The sequence below is a fragment of the Hippocampus comes genome, unplaced genomic scaffold, assembly GCF_001891065.2.
Source record: "Hippocampus comes isolate QL1 unplaced genomic scaffold, H_comes_QL1_v1.1 scaffold1, whole genome shotgun sequence".
NCBI lineage: Eukaryota > Metazoa > Chordata > Actinopteri > Syngnathiformes > Syngnathidae > Hippocampus > Hippocampus comes.
This window is the reverse complement of record NW_017805010.1, coordinates 1803260-1820381: the sequence shown is the minus strand read 5'-3', so window position 1 is coordinate 1820381 and position 17122 is coordinate 1803260. Positions and strand designations below refer to the sequence as shown.

General features: G+C 41.0%; 1 protein-coding gene across 1 annotated transcript in view; it reads right to left on the bottom strand.

Moving 5' to 3' along the window:
- Positions 1-702: 702 nt before the first annotated feature.
- gnai3 (guanine nucleotide binding protein (G protein), alpha inhibiting activity polypeptide 3) overlaps positions 703-17122 on the bottom strand; it is an 18130-nt gene continuing 1710 nt past the window's right edge. Inside the window, exons 2-9 of the mRNA XM_019862980.1 lie at positions 8733-8775; positions 8219-8360; positions 7979-8136; positions 6148-6276; positions 4225-4354; positions 3981-4134; positions 2300-2500; positions 703-1499 (exon numbers count right to left, since the gene is read on the bottom strand). Of these exons, the coding sequence (XP_019718539.1) occupies positions 2310-2500; positions 3981-4134; positions 4225-4354; positions 6148-6276; positions 7979-8136; positions 8219-8360; positions 8733-8775 (947 nt within the window). The 3' untranslated portion in view covers positions 703-1499; positions 2300-2309. The remainder of the gene's footprint in view (positions 1500-2299; positions 2501-3980; positions 4135-4224; positions 4355-6147; positions 6277-7978; positions 8137-8218; positions 8361-8732; positions 8776-17122) is intronic.

Genomic DNA, 17122 nt, shown 5'->3' with positions numbered 1-17122 from the left:
GCTAGTGGCCTTGATGGCCAGGAAATCTCCTGGAAATACACAGGCGGTTTGGGAAAATGAACAGATTTTTCCCCAAATTCCCGATGGAGCACCCTGCCCCTGGCTGTCAGAATTTACACTATGAATTTGGTGATGTCTGCGATTGGCTGGCAACCGGTTAAGGGTGTGCCCCGCCTACGGCCCCAAGACAGCTGGGATCGGCTCCAGTACCCCCCGCCACCCTTGTGAGGATCAAGCGGATCGGAACATAGATGGATGGAATTTGGTGATGTACAGTATGGAGAAAATTCCTTAAATTTTATCAGTTCTCAAAGCCGCTAGAGATGTGGATGTGGCGCAACACAGTAATCAAAGATGCACATAGCAGTCACCAAATTCCCTTTTTGTTTCTTTATATGCATCTGTGAAAGTACATTTTCTTGCCTTGTATAATAACAATATTTACATGTATTCCTTGAGCATTCCCTGTTGTCTTTCACTGCGGGCAGGCGACCTGGTTCATGTCTACGGTGTGTTGTACTACACGGGCAACAGGTCATCACGCTTCACAGGTGTCCCTATAAATCCCATTTTCCATTTCCATTCCAACCTTCGGCGCTTTGTTTGGAAGTGGCCGTTTTTAAGTCTTCAAGGTAGACATCACCGATCTGGTGGGAGGTTTTGATTTAAAACGAATCAAAGGGGAGGGCAGCTTTTTTTTTCCTTCCTCTCGGCTAATGATGTTAAAATGAGCCAATATAAATGCAGAGCAAAGACATGCAAATTCCAAATGGGAAAAATGATTGATCGGCCTTCTTTGAACAGGACACGAGGGAAAGAATAAAGGACTCCCGAGTATGAAGTGAGAGCTGTTAAACAAATATGCACTTTTTTAATCATTTGGGGGGGGGGGGGTAAAAATGGCTTCACGACTGAGCCTCCTATATGAAAAAATAGAGCCAAGAAATTACATAATTTTCCTTGATGAATTTAAGTGCAGTGATATCGTTCGATATAATCAAAAATCAGATTGTGCTGCTGTGGAATTTATTAGACTTCATGCTAAGCGAAGCCAGGACCTATATGTAAAACAATGTCCCCTATGAAAGTTGGCATTCAAAGACTCCAAAGCAACACTGGGAGCCAATTTCAAAATAAGAGCTATGTAATCCAACTACTTGCAAGAAAAACATTTAACCGGATGAAGTGAATTAACACATAAGCTGCTTCCGTGTGAAAACAGACATACTGTAAGGTGTTCAACGCTGTCGATTACCTGCCCCGAATGCAAAGACCAAGCAAAGAACTCGCAGGGATTGCTTGGCTAGCCGCTCTCACCAATCTCTCCATCCCAGCAAAAATCCGGCCAAGGCTAAAAGGTATCATGAAGCAAGTCCACACAATGGTGGTTGCGACACTTGGTGCAGACGGCACCATCTTTGTCCTTGTGTAAAACACTGCACTGCACCTTATGCAGACAACACATAGCAGTCAAGACGACCAGAGTCCCCTTTAGACACCTGGAACAAATAACAGATAAAATACGTGTTACGTCATTTTTATTTTTTTGCTCCCTTGTTAAAGTTTGTTTTTTTCATGTTCAAAGCAGTAAGAAGTCAAAAATAAACAAATTCTGAAAACCCGACACATTGTTCTGTATTTAAAAAAAACAACAACAAAAAAACGTATTACCGCATTTTCCACACTAAAAGGCGCACTGGATTATGAGGCGCACCTTCAATGAATGGCCTATTTTGTAATTTTTTCATATATTGGACGCACCGCATTATAAGACGCAATCTACAATGCATCCACTAGATGGGAGCTACGCTCAAGGAAACGCCAACAGAGCGATCATATGTCAGTAAAATTTATTTAATAAAGCAGCGACACAGTTCACTTAACCAACAGCAAGTTATAACATTAATTCGTTAACGTTGAACTCTCTTGCCGCTAGCTGCTCTATTCCCGTGTTCAACTGCGAAACCGATTGCCTTAAGTTTGAACTCTGCGTTGTAAGCATGTCTCGAGCAAGGAGCCATTTTGGGGTTGACATATTACCGTAATGACCATACACAAGGTGTATCGGATTTTAAGTCGCGCTGTGAGCTTTTAAGAAAATTGAATTCTTTTATGTGCACCTTTTAGTGCGGAAAATATGGTACCTGAACCCGAATAAAGATCACACAATATGCCGCAAAGTTGCTCAAAACAATTTTCCCAATGAAAATGCGTGAATGCACACAAGGCTCACGATCATCAAGCTAGTCTGTGATACTGAACAGAAATGTTGAAGCTGTGAAGTTCGTGCTGCTCTCACCTTTTGTGGCTTAGTAGAGCCCAACATCCGCCAGGTTGATTTTGATGATAACATCGGTGACGACGTCGAACACAAACTGCACGTTCTTGGTATCCGTGGCGCAAGTGAAGTGGGTGTAGATCGCCTTGCTGTCCTTTTGTTTATTTAAGTCTTCAAACTTGACCTTGATGTAGTCTGCCGCTTCCTCGTACGAATTCTCACCTTTACACACACCGAAAAAAAAATTGGAAAAATAGGCAACACACACAGCAGAGTGGTTTATACACAAAAAAAACAAAAACAAAAGAAAAAAAACACACAGTGAACTATAAATATGTGTACAATGCATTCTATCAAGGCCAGCGATAACATCACATCAACGTCACATTGTATTATTGAGAGCCAATACTGAAAACACTGCTGTGTTATGCTGTTTGGTTTGTGGTGACAAGAATGGAATATCAACAATCTCGGTGGGGGCGGAGCCTCGTCACCTCAACAGGAAACACTGGTCTGACACATCTACGATCTTACGATTCACTGAAATCAACACATTTGAGGAAACTATCTGAAGGAAACTTCATTCATAACGACAATCTTTTTTTTCTGCTTGATAACGATGTATGCATGCATCTGAATACGTGAAAAAGATTTTCCTTGTTAAATATTTTGTATGAATAGAGCGGCTGGTCAATGCACAGTAGGAGTCAAATGTTGATTATATTAGCTTGAAAGTACAGCTTCTGATGTTGTATACATTTAGTTCAAATTGGATGAAATATCCTCAGGATACGGTTCGTGACAAGTCTAGTTTGCCGGGAACAGCTACAATGTGGCGATAGAAAGTAGAGTGTGTTCAGGCGTATCTTTATTTTCGGCCTAGTTTAGCACGATTTTGAATTTGGTTAATGCGTACTGCTTCACTGGGCGCTGCGGTGGATGGAGCTGTCATGTCCCCGCAGCGTCTGGCAATTTGGTGACAAAAAGACGAAATTTTAGACTGACTGGCTAAAAGCAGGTCTAAGTGGTGGCGCAAATGGTGTAACGGGATTTTGGTGGATTGATTACGTCGCAGGCAGACAGTTTCGGTGCTTTGCCGATGTGTGTGGTGTATGTTGTCGTATTTAATTCGTAAATATGACAACTGTATGCGACAATCTCATTCCCCCCCCCCCAAGCATCAATGGAAAAACTGATTGAAATTACAAAGAGCCCGTATTCCATTTCCAATTTACCATTGGCACAATTTTTTCTGTATAACCTATTGAACAGCTACTTGTTTCCACATATTTGTGTCGTCTTTCGGAAAAAGCCCCAAGATGGCCAAACCACCTGTTCTTTCACGGAGGAGTTGCTAGCATTGGCCACCAGTTAACAGCGACATAATCAAAGTTCTGACTGACATACGAGGCTTCCCATGAGTTGAACGGCAGAGAAATTCCAATTGCCAGAATCCGATCAAGTGTAAGCCCTTTATTTTGAAGCGCAACGTGTTGTGAGACGCATCTGGATACACTGTTCCTAACATGATACATTTAAGGTACATACAAAGCAACTCGATGTGACGCAAAAATTGCAATATGCCTGCGCTACATCTTTACTCTTACAGGGACTGCAGGTTACGACAGTGGACAGCTTCTCAGGTTATCCGGTTATCGTTATTTGTGCATGAAATGGTGAATGAGGCAACAGTTGATCCTACCTGTGTACTCCGGGTAGCAGATAGTGAGCGGGCTCCTGTCGATCTTCTCCTCAAACAGGTCCTTCTTGTTGAGGAAGAGGATGATGGAGGTGTCTGTGAACCACTTGTTGTTGCAGATAGAGTCAAACAGCTTCATGCTCTCATGCATGCGGTTCTGAGGGGAAAGAGAGAGCAACAGAATGGCATCTCACATGGCCGTCGACGCCTGTTCAAATTTGAGACGGGGAAGGAAAAACGAACAAACCATCTCCTCATCCTCAGCCAAGACCAGATCATAGTCATTGAGAGCAACACAGAAAATGATGGCTGTGACTTCCTCAAAGCAATGAATCCACTTCTTCCTCTCTGAGCGCTGACCACCCACGTCAAACATCCTGCACACACAGGAACCAAGGCTGCATAAATATCATTTCAGTTTCAAGACCATTCAAACTTTATTCTCATGTGAGAATGAATGCCTCCTTTCATATCACCTTTCCTGCCACGTGATGATAGTCAGGAATAAAAAAAAAAAAAAAATGAATATGAGTGGCTAACTTGCGGGTATAACGTGTCTCCTTAAGTCATGATAACAGCAGACAGTTTGTTGCAGATAAATTGCCGTGGAATACATTTCAATTAAATCGCGCACAGGCTTAAAATGTGCTCTGTGGAAAAAAACAACAATGGAATTCGTCAAAAACACAACAATATTTAATCTGACTAGAGAAAGAAAACAAGCGAAAAAACAAAACAAAAAAAACAATCATGAGATAAGAGGCCTCGCTATAACACGGCTTCACGATTGCACAGATTTTTTTTCGTGCATTTTTGTTTTTTTTTTTGACAGTGCATTGCGTCCTAAATCCTGATTGGTTTTGGGACTGTAGACTATTGCCAACAGTGTCCACACCTCGTCGCTGTACAGCTTGCCAAATTTTCTCCATGACAAAACCCACAACGGTGATGAAATGTTCTGTACAGTATTTCTAAAAACTGTCAGTTGTTTGTAAGAAAACGTTTATATCTTTGGGGAGGCGTGGTGGCTGTCATTCTTGTAGATGTGTCCCCTTGGGTGTTTTTTTTTTTTCTTTCAAGGTTTCTCTGTTCCTAGCCATGCCATTTTTAATGTTGATTATCAGGACATGTGCCCGTGTTTTGTGTGTGTGTGTGTGTGTGTGTGTGTGTGTGTGTGTGTGTGTGTGTGTGTGTGTGTTTATGTTGTATTTTGGATGTTTTTAATTGCACAGCACTTTGAGCTGCATTTTTATGTATGAAAAGAGCTACATAAATAAAATTGGATTGATTGATTGACTGGGGGTTTGGATCCGGGAATGTGGTTAATGTTTGTCAAGTGTGGGCATGCGAAGCCTTTGGAGACGTTTCTGTAATTAAGGGCGACAGAAAGAAATTTGACTTGACTTGACGACTAGAAAAATAGCTGCTATGATCCCCATTTTTCATTTTCACACTATATGATTTCAAAACAAATACTGAATCCTCGTATTGGATTGTTTTTTCAAATTTGATGTATGAAATATCCATAAAACGGAATTATCAAAACTTATATTAAGGTCATCAACCATTTAGTTATTTATTTAAGATTAAGATTAAGATATCCTTTATTTGTCCCACACTGGGGAAATTTACAGTCTACAGCAGCAAATTTGGGGGTAGAAAGAAGTGATGAATAAATATAACTGTTTATTTCACGTTTACAACACAAAGATACTGTGGCTTAATTTCATAAACTCTACTTCTGCCCATTCATTTATAACATATGCTTTTTTTTAAAATCTCCCTATGTATAATGGCTGAAATAAAATTTCTTCTTCTTATGCATGCCATAACCTGATCTGGAGGTCAACGTGATTTGTGCTGGATTTCATGCGGCATAGGTCAGATTATTATTATTTTTTTTTTATTCTTTCAATCCTACAACGCTTCCTTTGCGCACATACGTGGCTGCAGTTACTCGTGTTTGACTATAAAGAGACAATAAATCATTTATCATCCATCATCGCCTGCACATCTGAAAACAAGTCAAACCACTTCGTAAAAAGACAAACACACGAGCAAACAGAGCACAGGGATGCTGAGATTTGAATCCAGAAACTCTCAGCTGCATGGCACAAAACATGCTGGCTATTCGTATGCCCAGTTAGGTGTACGTGTAGCTTTTACTCACTTAAAATAGAGATCTTTGAAGGTGAAGTGAGTTTCAACGATGCCTGTGGTCTTGACACGCGTCCGCAGCACGTCCTGCTGGGTCGGGATGTAGTTGGGCTGACAGAGCCTGTCAAAGTCGTTCAGGTAGCTGCGGTAAAGAAATATGGTCAAAGTGCGCTCAGGTGATACAATCACACTGCAGACCATAATGGATAGTGCTTGCAAGCGATTCAAAAAAAAAGTGAGATTAATTAATTATGATCTGTAATTAATTGTTGTAATTAATCTATATTTTAATCTCATCTAAAAAGTGCTGAGAAAACCCCTATTTTCATTTTTAATTCATTACATTATTGAGGCAGATCAAGAGACAAAAAAAGTGGCATTATCAAGTCTTTCATTGTTTGTAAACAGACTTGAACAAATGCAGGCTGTGACTGACAATTGTTTCCCCACCCTCAACAACTCGAACACAGGAAGCCAACACATGAAAAGGGATATTATGAAAAGGCAACCCACATTCAGAGACAATAAAGTTAGAGATTAAAATTTAGATTAACGCGATTAAAAAAACATAACGCGCTAAATGTGACTGTAATTCATTATTCGCAATTGACACCTCTCATAATAGAATCTGTCAACTCTGAAAGCAACGTTTCTAATACTCGATGACAGCGCTGGTACGAGTAGATCTCGGTAGAATCCATTACACTTATGGTAAGCAACTGAAAATCTGTTCCAGGTTCAAAACGGTGCGATCGGTAAAGCTTTCTTCACTGTCAAGTAACATTGTAACGTTCTTAGATGTTATAGAGTTTAACCGGTGAAAGATGCCGTCGCTCCTCCGTGCCATACACTTGACCCAAATTACTGGACTACTTTCCTTGTTAGGCGGGGTTTTGGCGACATCTTGAGTAATTTTAGGGAGTTTAGATAAAGAACGCTTTTGGTGAATTGTAAGACAACAAATACATGGGAGATTACTGGATGTGCCGTGTATCTGACTGGCAACCAGGGTGTACCACTTCTCGTCCGCTGGGATTGGCTCAGGTGAAAGTAAGCACTATTGCTGTTGTGGTCGGAAAAAAACAAAAAAAACAGCCAATATTTTAGATTCAACAAGTGTTTCGGTTTACAAGATGAATGCTTCAAGTCCCGCTTTCCTTGGAGCACAATAAATTGCACATGGTCGCAAAATCGCTCGAGGTGTTGCTTCTCTCCTCTTGCTGAGGAATGCGATGGAGTGAGGAGCAAGTGAGCACACAGCGACCTTTAAAAACAAGACACGTCTTGCCTCCTTTGGGTTCAAGTGGAAACACTGTACCGACGATTAAGAAACGCTCCTCTTATTAAAAGCTGACGAGATGGAACGTAGCAATAAAGCTCCGGAAATACTGATAAGAATGTCACTAGAAACCATTGAGGATTCCTGTGGTATAAAGAAAGTGCGAAACAAAGTGAAGCTTGAGAGGAGGCAATACGGCAAACAGAATGAAATATTTAGTGGCTGCTTTTTCATTCCTGGCGGGATGGTGCTTGACTGGCTAGCACATGCGCCTCACTGTGCAGAGGTCATGTGTTCGATTTCGGGGTCCGGAAACCACCGTCCATGCCTGGGTTTTCTCCGGGTACTCATGTATGGTATGTTAATTTGAACACTCTAAATTGTCCCGAGGTGTAATTGTGCCTATTGCCCGTAGACAGCCGGGATAGGCTCCAGCACGCCCGCGACCCTTGTGAGGATAAAGCCGCTCAGATAACGTATGGATGTTTCATTCCTGTTTTCCACAGTGCAAGATTTGTGCGCGCAGTTCAGTGGAAACCAATAAAACTGGTAAGATGGATCTCACTATGCAGCAGAGTCGTTGAGCTGATACTCTCGCGATCGGTCGAAGCAGGCCCGGACGCCGCTGTCGGCCCACAGCCGCTGGATCACGCCGCTGAGCTCCGCCGACATCGTCCCTTCTTCTGCCGAGCTGGCGAGCGCAAAGAGCTGTCGGGCATCGTCCTGGGAACACACGCATTCCTTTCTGTCATATGCAGCTCATGACACGTTTACGTTTTGAAGTATCTCAGTGTTGTTAGCTCACCGCCCGGGCCTCGTCGCCAAAGTCGATCTTTAAGTGTCCCATTGCCCGGATGATGGCCATGATGGACTGGATGGTGTTGCTGTAGACCACCACTTTGTACTGACTGCACTCCTCCTCTGAGTAGCCATCTTCATGAATGATTCTAGCAATTAAAGCAAGAAAACAAGCTTTCAGCTCGTATAAATATTTAAAACTGTGAAGAATGACTCCAGCTCAAGTGGGACATGTTAGCGATCAGCAAGATTTCAGTGCAAGCTGTCATTTGAGCTGGAATTTGAGCTCCTGTGAACATGCAGCATGTCTAATGTGGGAACTGGGGGAGTCCATTCATGTCTTGCCAGGCTATGACCGGCCTCGGTGGCCTTTGTTTCACATGTTGTGCAAAATAGGCTTTTCGCTCTGCCCCGGTGCATCGGAATGAGTCTGCTCTCTCGTTTCCGCATAGATGAACGCTTTTTGTTGCCGCAGACAACAGGGCTCAAAACAAAATCAACCTTGTGTGTTTCATGCTTACTTCATCTGCTTGACTAGAGTGCTTTTCCCCGATTCCCCAGCACCTGGAAATGAGACAAACAATAATTATATTCGAACCACGGCACTTATTTTGCTCTCACCTCATCATACATCATGAAACGTGCATGTTTGTATTGAACTCTAAAGTTTATTTTGACTTGAGCCCGAAGGTTTCATATACAGTCAAAATGTGCAAAGTTGTTGGAGCGCTGCAGCAACGTACTTTTTCCACATATACAAGTCAGCAATTTCGATGGAAGAACACATTGTCAAATAGGTTTTCATTTACCCAAGAAATCCCATGCTAACTTAAACCTGATGATATAATACAATACAATAATTTCATGTACAATATCATATTTATTTAATATATAATAATAATAATAACAATAATAATAATTATAATAATACAATAGAAAGAAACCACAGAGGTGCATGTAGCAGTGGCTATCATTGTTGTACAAGTCTCCTCTGTAGGAAGCGAGAGACCAATAGTGACGGTTTACGCAAATGATTTAGACATTCGAGGTGTTGCAATGAAGGGTGGGAGGCTCACTTCCCATGACAAACTTTTACAGAATTTCAACATTAAGCCGCACAGGATGCATCTGGCTGACTGAGCATTTTGCTTCCACCAGAGGGATAACAGAGTTATCTGAGCAGTAAAAAAAAAAAAAAAAAAAAAAAAAAAAAAACAAGGAAAACCAGTCTGGTCTCAGTGTAAACCTGCAAAAAACACATTTTCGATTGCACAGAGCGACAGACAGATAGCTAGCTAACTCCCTAGCTAGAGAGCTAGCTTGCTAGCTAAATAGCTAGCTAGCTAGCTAGCTAGATAGCTAGATAGATGCTCACAAACTAGACCAATAGTTTTAGCATACTGCTCAGCTGTATTTTCAAGATTTACAGACCATCATACTTTCAAATTAGATGCAGTTTGCTCAAAAGACCTTTAGTTTATGTTCAGTGGCATGGGTTAAACCCCAAACACTTGATTAGGCAAAACGCATTGAAGCCTGTCTCTGGTTCCGTCCCGTTCGTTACATTTTGAGTGATTATCAACCATGGCCTCCCGCCAGACCAACTTTGGATTCGCAGTTGCCCAAACAGATGCAGAATTTACCATGATGGCTCATTGAACAAGATATATTTTGGGCTGCGTTTAAAATTACTGTTTGTGGTCTGACAAGAGCATTTTCATTGGTGGGGTGTGTAATCATTCCAGCTTTGTGGTTTGGGGTATTAACTTCCCGTGACTCCCTTTGTTTCCCCCCCTAACTCTCTTGGTCCTGCGCCATCCAGGAGAAAAATACCTCACTCCTCAACATTGTATTCGCAAGCATATTGTACAATGAAAGTTTCCCGATGACAAGATCTCGACTTTGCAACAGTACACAAACCGAAGCCAAGCTAACAGTTAAAAGCAGGAGGGAATTCATCTGTTTATCTTCACGTGACAGCAATTTGAGGTTTGATTTTTCTCATTATGCTAAACTCGAGGAGGTGGTTTTTGAGGGCTGCCTGGACAGCAGCCCTGCTCCAGCCTAGTGGGTGAACCTCAACCACTATATACGTATCTGCTGATCGAAAGATGCCTGCTGAGTTTTCACTGCGGTCTTAGAGCAATAACAATTGCTCAAAAAACCTTTCATCACAATAGTGTGGGGAGGTTGGCAAAAAAGAAAAAAAAAAAAAGAAAAAAGCTCATTTATACGGTGTAAATCCTCATTGTGGAAAAAAAACCCCGCTAATTCTGGAAGAAAAAAAAACATACTAATTTACATAATAACAGTAGTACAGGCAACTTAACTTCAATGTACAAAAAACACCTATAATCACAAATAACACTTATTATTGTTGCCCATGCTCATGCACGCATACTGTACGTTGTGAATCAAGTCAATTTGTTGGAGGAACTCAAACGCGTTACGTTCTCTTTAATCTGTCGATTAGTGCGGATCTTTAACGTCAGTGGCCAAAACATGCCTAATCTAAATTCAATTGCAATAATAAACTAACCACCAGATTGTGCTAGAACTGCACAAATAGTAAACAATCTGACCCTCTGAACAGCTGCTGCTTTTAATATAGTGACATGGTGTCAATTTTAATCTTGCGATATCGCAATATTGCCGTTATCCTTACATCCCTCCTTGAAAGCCAAGAACCTGATATCTGGCTGACTTCCCCACCCATCTCTGTGGGCCTACCTACAAATGTAACAACCATCTACTAATCTGTGCCTCTCTGCCCGAACAACTACCTCAAATACACACCCTACCAAACCTATCTCCTTCTACCACTCTGCCTACCACCCACCTGCTGAGTACAAGTTGCTGATTGGAATCTGTGTTTATATTAAAGCTCTGCAGCTGATTTACCAATCTGTTGTAGGGAACATTAAACATTGTTATTGATTGCCTCACACAGCACAGAAATAGCCTCAAGTGGTGCCAGTGGTGTCAGGAGAAGGAGAGACCCTTAAATCAGGAGGGCTCCACCTTAAACCGTGTGCGGTGGATCCCTCCTGATTCAAGGAACATTAAACGTACTGTATTCCTTTGGTCTTATTTTTTGACTTTGAAGTTTTATTTTAATTCCCAATCTTTCTCATTGCTCTGATGTTTAACATCCAAATATATTGAGTTGCATTTTTCGGTCAAGTCAATAAGTCCTGCCAAGAGATGATAAGCAGAACCGACTTCCAACAAGCATACATATGGAACCAAAAAGAGGTCACTTCTGGTTTATTTGGAAAGCTGGTTTCAGAACATTTCTGTTTAGATAGAAAGCATTACCAATGCACTGAGAACAGCGGCATTAACAATCAAGTCTGCATGTCTGTGCTTCTCACTGACAAGGTCAGTGTGTCCATCCATCCATCCATCCGTTTTCGAATCCGCTTATCCTCACAAGGGTCGCGGGCGTGCTGGAGCCTATCACAGCTGTCTTCAGGCACTGGGCGAGGTACACACTGAACTGGTTGCCAGCCAATAGCGTCAGTGTGTGTGTGTGTGCATGTTAAGATGGACCAAGCCATATATATTATATATTATGTGATACGGTCTTGTCAAATATGTCATGTCTCGTGTTCCCACTACCCCCTGGATGAAAAAGTAAGGAACTGAATGCAATGTTTGTACATTTGGGGACTGAAAATGGATTCCCTATTCTCAGGAAAACGGGTTAACATCTTAACGACAACAAGGCATTTCTTTTGACCACATATGTTATTACTATAGGTTTTGATGATTACCATTGAGAATTGAAAAGGATTTTTGTTCACTGTTATTGGTGTGTGTGGCCTGGATTCTATTATTGACATGATGGGCAGCTTTCACATGAAAAAAATGAAAGAACATACATTGTGGCCTACTGCTGCTTTGTATGAGCTGTTTGAAATGCATTTAATAAAAGACAATTGTTGAAATCTTGTTTTGTTTTTTTATGGTAGTGAGTCATGGGATATTTTTGCCCCCGCTGCCTGTTGTTCTCTATTTTTATTTTTACTTGCCTTTTGAGATGACATGTCTGTTCTTGGTGTTGGATTTTATCAAATATATTTCCACCAATATGCGACTTATACTCCAGTGCGACTTAAATGTGTTCTTTTCTTCTTTATTATGCATTTCATGGCTGGTGTGACTTATAGTCAGGAGCGATTTATAGTCTGGAAAATACGGAATGTGTTTGAGGTGTTGTGATGGTCATCGCGAGTACACAACACTTTAACAACAGTAAGCACCTGTTCCGATAGTTTTCTTTGACATGTGTAGGATTACTTATATTTTATTAATCGAAGCACATGATAAAAATTGGTACTTGTGTAAGCCACTTAAACAGACATTAAAAATAAATGGAAAATGCAGTCCAGCAAATCATGATAAATTGTTCTCAATTGAGATATTTTAGTGAAGCTCAGCTAACTCCCTTTATAGAAACGGACCCATCGTTTGTGTGCAGAAAATAGGTCACGGTTTTGTTTGGAACCTCTTCATTTGGTTGACAGCAATAATCCTCACAAATGTAAGAAAAAAATGAACACAACATTGACCAACTTCCACAACCGTGCTCCAGTTTCATGCACTTGTATATTGGAATGCATGGGCAATAGCTAGCTAACTCCCTAGCTAGAGAGCTAGCTTGCTAGCTAAATAGCTAGCTAGCTAGCTAGCTAGCTAGCTAGATAGATGCTCACAAACTAGACCAATAGTTTTAGCATACTGCTCAGCTGTATTTTCAAGATTTACAGACCATCATACTTTCAAATTAGATGCAGTTTGCTCAAAAGACCTTTAGTTTATGTTCAGTGGCATGGGTTAAACCCCAAACACTTGATTAGGCAAAACGCATTGAAGCCTGTCTCTGGTTCCGTCCCGTTCGTTACATTTTGAGTGATTATCAACCATGGCCTCCCGCCAGACCAACTTTGGATTCGCAGTTGCCCAAACAGATGCAGAATTTACCATGATGGCTCATTGAACAAGATATATTTTGGGCTGCGTTTAAAATTACTGTTTGTGGTCTGACAAGAGCATTTTCATTGGTGGGGTGTGTAATCATTCCAGCTTTGTGGTTTGGGGTATTAACTTCCCGTGACTCCCTTTGTTTCCCCCCCTAACTCTCTTGGTCCTGCGCCATCCAGGAGAAAAATACCTCACTCCTCAACATTGTATTCGCAAGCATATTGTACAATGAAAGTTTCCCGATGACAAGATCTCGACTTTGCAACAGTACACAAACCGAAGCCAAGCTAACAGTTAAAAGCAGGAGGGAATTCATCTGTTTATCTTCACGTGACAGCAATTTGAGGTTTGATTTTTCTCATTATGCTAAACTCGAGGAGGTGGTTTTTGAGGGCTGCCTGGACAGCAGCCCTGCTCCAGCCTAGTGGGTGAACCTCAACCACTATATACGTATCTGCTGATCGAAAGATGCCTGCTGAGTTTTCACTGCGGTCTTAGAGCAATAACAATTGCTCAAAAAACCTTTCATCACAATAGTGTGGGGAGGTTGGCAAAAAAGAAAAAAAAAAAAAGAAAAAAGCTCATTTATACGGTGTAAATCCTCATTGTGGAAAAAAAACCCCGCTAATTCTGGAAGAAAAAAAAACATACTAATTTACATAATAACAGTAGTACAGGCAACTTAACTTCAATGTACAAAAAACACCTATAATCACAAATAACACTTATTATTGTTGCCCATGCTCATGCACGCATACTGTACGTTGTGAATCAAGTCAATTTGTTGGAGGAACTCAAACGCGTTACGTTCTCTTTAATCTGTCGATTAGTGCGGATCTTTAACGTCAGTGGCCAAAACATGCCTAATCTAAATTCAATTGCAATAATAAACTAACCACCAGATTGTGCTAGAACTGCACAAATAGTAAACAATCTGACCCTCTGAACAGCTGCTGCTTTTAATATAGTGACATGGTGTCAATTTTAATCTTGCGATATCGCAATATTGCCGTTATCCTTACATCCCTCCTTGAAAGCCAAGAACCTGATATCTGGCTGACTTCCCCACCCATCTCTGTGGGCCTACCTACAAATGTAACAACCATCTACTAATCTGTGCCTCTCTGCCCGAACAACTACCTCAAATACACACCCTACCAAACCTATCTCCTTCTACCACTCTGCCTACCACCCACCTGCTGAGTACAAGTTGCTGATTGGAATCTGTGTTTATATTAAAGCTCTGCAGCTGATTTACCAATCTGTTGTAGGGAACATTAAACATTGTTATTGATTGCCTCACACAGCACAGAAATAGCCTCAAGTGGTGCCAGTGGTGTCAGGAGAAGGAGAGACCCTTAAATCAGGAGGGCTCCACCTTAAACCGTGTGCGGTGGATCCCTCCTGATTCAAGGAACATTAAACGTACTGTATTCCTTTGGTCTTATTTTTTGACTTTGAAGTTTTATTTTAATTCCCAATCTTTCTCATTGCTCTGATGTTTAACATCCAAATATATTGAGTTGCATTTTTCGGTCAAGTCAATAAGTCCTGCCAAGAGATGATAAGCAGAACCGACTTCCAACAAGCATACATATGGAACCAAAAAGAGGTCACTTCTGGTTTATTTGGAAAGCTGGTTTCAGAACATTTCTGTTTAGATAGAAAGCATTACCAATGCACTGAGAACAGCGGCATTAACAATCAAGTCTGCATGTCTGTGCTTCTCACTGACAAGGTCAGTGTGTCCATCCATCCATCCATCCGTTTTCGAATCCGCTTATCCTCACAAGGGTCGCGGGCGTGCTGGAGCCTATCACAGCTGTCTTCAGGCACTGGGCGAGGTACACACTGAACTGGTTGCCAGCCAATAGCGTCAGTGTGTGTGTGTGTGCATGTTAAGATGGACCAAGCCATATATATTATATATTATGTGATACGGTCTTGTCAAATATGTCATGTCTCGTGTTCCCACTACCCCCTGGATGAAAAAGTAAGGAACTGAATGCAATGTTTGTACATTTGGGGACTGAAAATGGATTCCCTATTCTCAGGAAAACGGGTTAACATCTTAACGACAACAAGGCATTTCTTTTGACCACATATGTTATTACTATAGGTTTTGATGATTACCATTGAGAATTGAAAAGGATTTTTGTTCACTGTTATTGGTGTGTGTGGCCTGGATTCTATTATTGACATGATGGGCAGCTTTCACATGAAAAAAATGAAAGAACATACATTGTGGCCTACTGCTGCTTTGTATGAGCTGTTTGAAATGCATTTAATAAAAGACAATTGTTGAAATCTTGTTTTGTTTTTTTATGGTAGTGAGTCATGGGATATTTTTGCCCCCGCTGCCTGTTGTTCTCTATTTTTATTTTTACTTGCCTTTTGAGATGACATGTCTGTTCTTGGTGTTGGATTTTATCAAATATATTTCCACCAATATGCGACTTATACTCCAGTGCGACTTAAATGTGTTCTTTTCTTCTTTATTATGCATTTCATGGCTGGTGTGACTTATAGTCAGGAGCGATTTATAGTCTGGAAAATACGGAATGTGTTTGAGGTGTTGTGATGGTCATCGCGAGTACACAACACTTTAACAACAGTAAGCACCTGTTCCGATAGTTTTCTTTGACATGTGTAGGATTACTTATATTTTATTAATCGAAGCACATGATAAAAATTGGTACTTGTGTAAGCCACTTAAACAGACATTAAAAATAAATGGAAAATGCAGTCCAGCAAATCATGATAAATTGTTCTCAATTGAGATATTTTAGTGAAGCTCAGCTAACTCCCTTTATAGAAACGGACCCATCGTTTGTGTGCAGAAAATAGGTCACGGTTTTGTTTGGAACCTCTTCATTTGGTTGACAGCAATAATCCTCACAAATGTAAGAAAAAAATGAACACAACATTGACCAACTTCCACAACCGTGCTCCAGTTTCATGCACTTGTATATTGGAATGCATGGGCAAATTGAAGAGCTATCAGGTGGGATATAACCATGCATTTTCCATTTAAACGAGTGAGAAGTTTATGCATTTTATACAACTTGCCTTGTGCAGTGGTACTTGGACTTAAGAGTGCCTCAACGTACACATTTTTCGAGTCATGAGCCATTGGTTAGCTGATTTTTAAATTTTGTGTTGCCAACAAAAATGTTGGCCGCTAGAATAAAGTGAACAAAAAAGGAACAATCAAGGCACTGTTATGCCGTCGTATGTCGGCAAGGTAAGCCACAGTTTCTGATGCTCTTCCAGGTTTTTATACAATGAGCCAGTCAAAAAACACAAATACAAAATGAGAACACTTGCAGCGAGCTGCTGTAGGCCACAACTCACGCTCACGGACACTCACACGCAGACAGTCCCGAGGTCACGCCCATTAAAGGTACAAAATTAACACATTCTCCAGTACAGCAATAACAATTCATGAAACCAGTTATTTCTTTATGTTCTCGTTTATGTTTGATTGGGTTTTATATGATACCAGGGGCGTCACTAGGTTTCAAGAACAAGGGGGGGCTTAGCCCCAAGGGGAACACAGCCCCTTTAGGGGGGTCTGGGGGCATGCCCCCCCGGGAGAATTTTTTTCTACATTCTGTTAAAAATCCATCAATTCCGTGCACTTTGAGAGCAAAATGAAGAGGCTATGAAGAACTACACACATCACATTAGTATCCTCTTTACTATGATGGGGCTTCCTCCCCTGGACTTTAACTGGACTAGATAATAGAAATTATAAAGAGTTCAAAAGTTCAATCTTGGTTGTTCAAGGGAATTAGAAGGATGCCCGATAACATAACCTATATGACAGTAGGCCTATATTCCTCTCTACCAAAATGTATTAATATATGCTTAGCCCCCAGAAGACTATGTATTTTGAGATGTCTGCCGTGATATGCAATTTAAG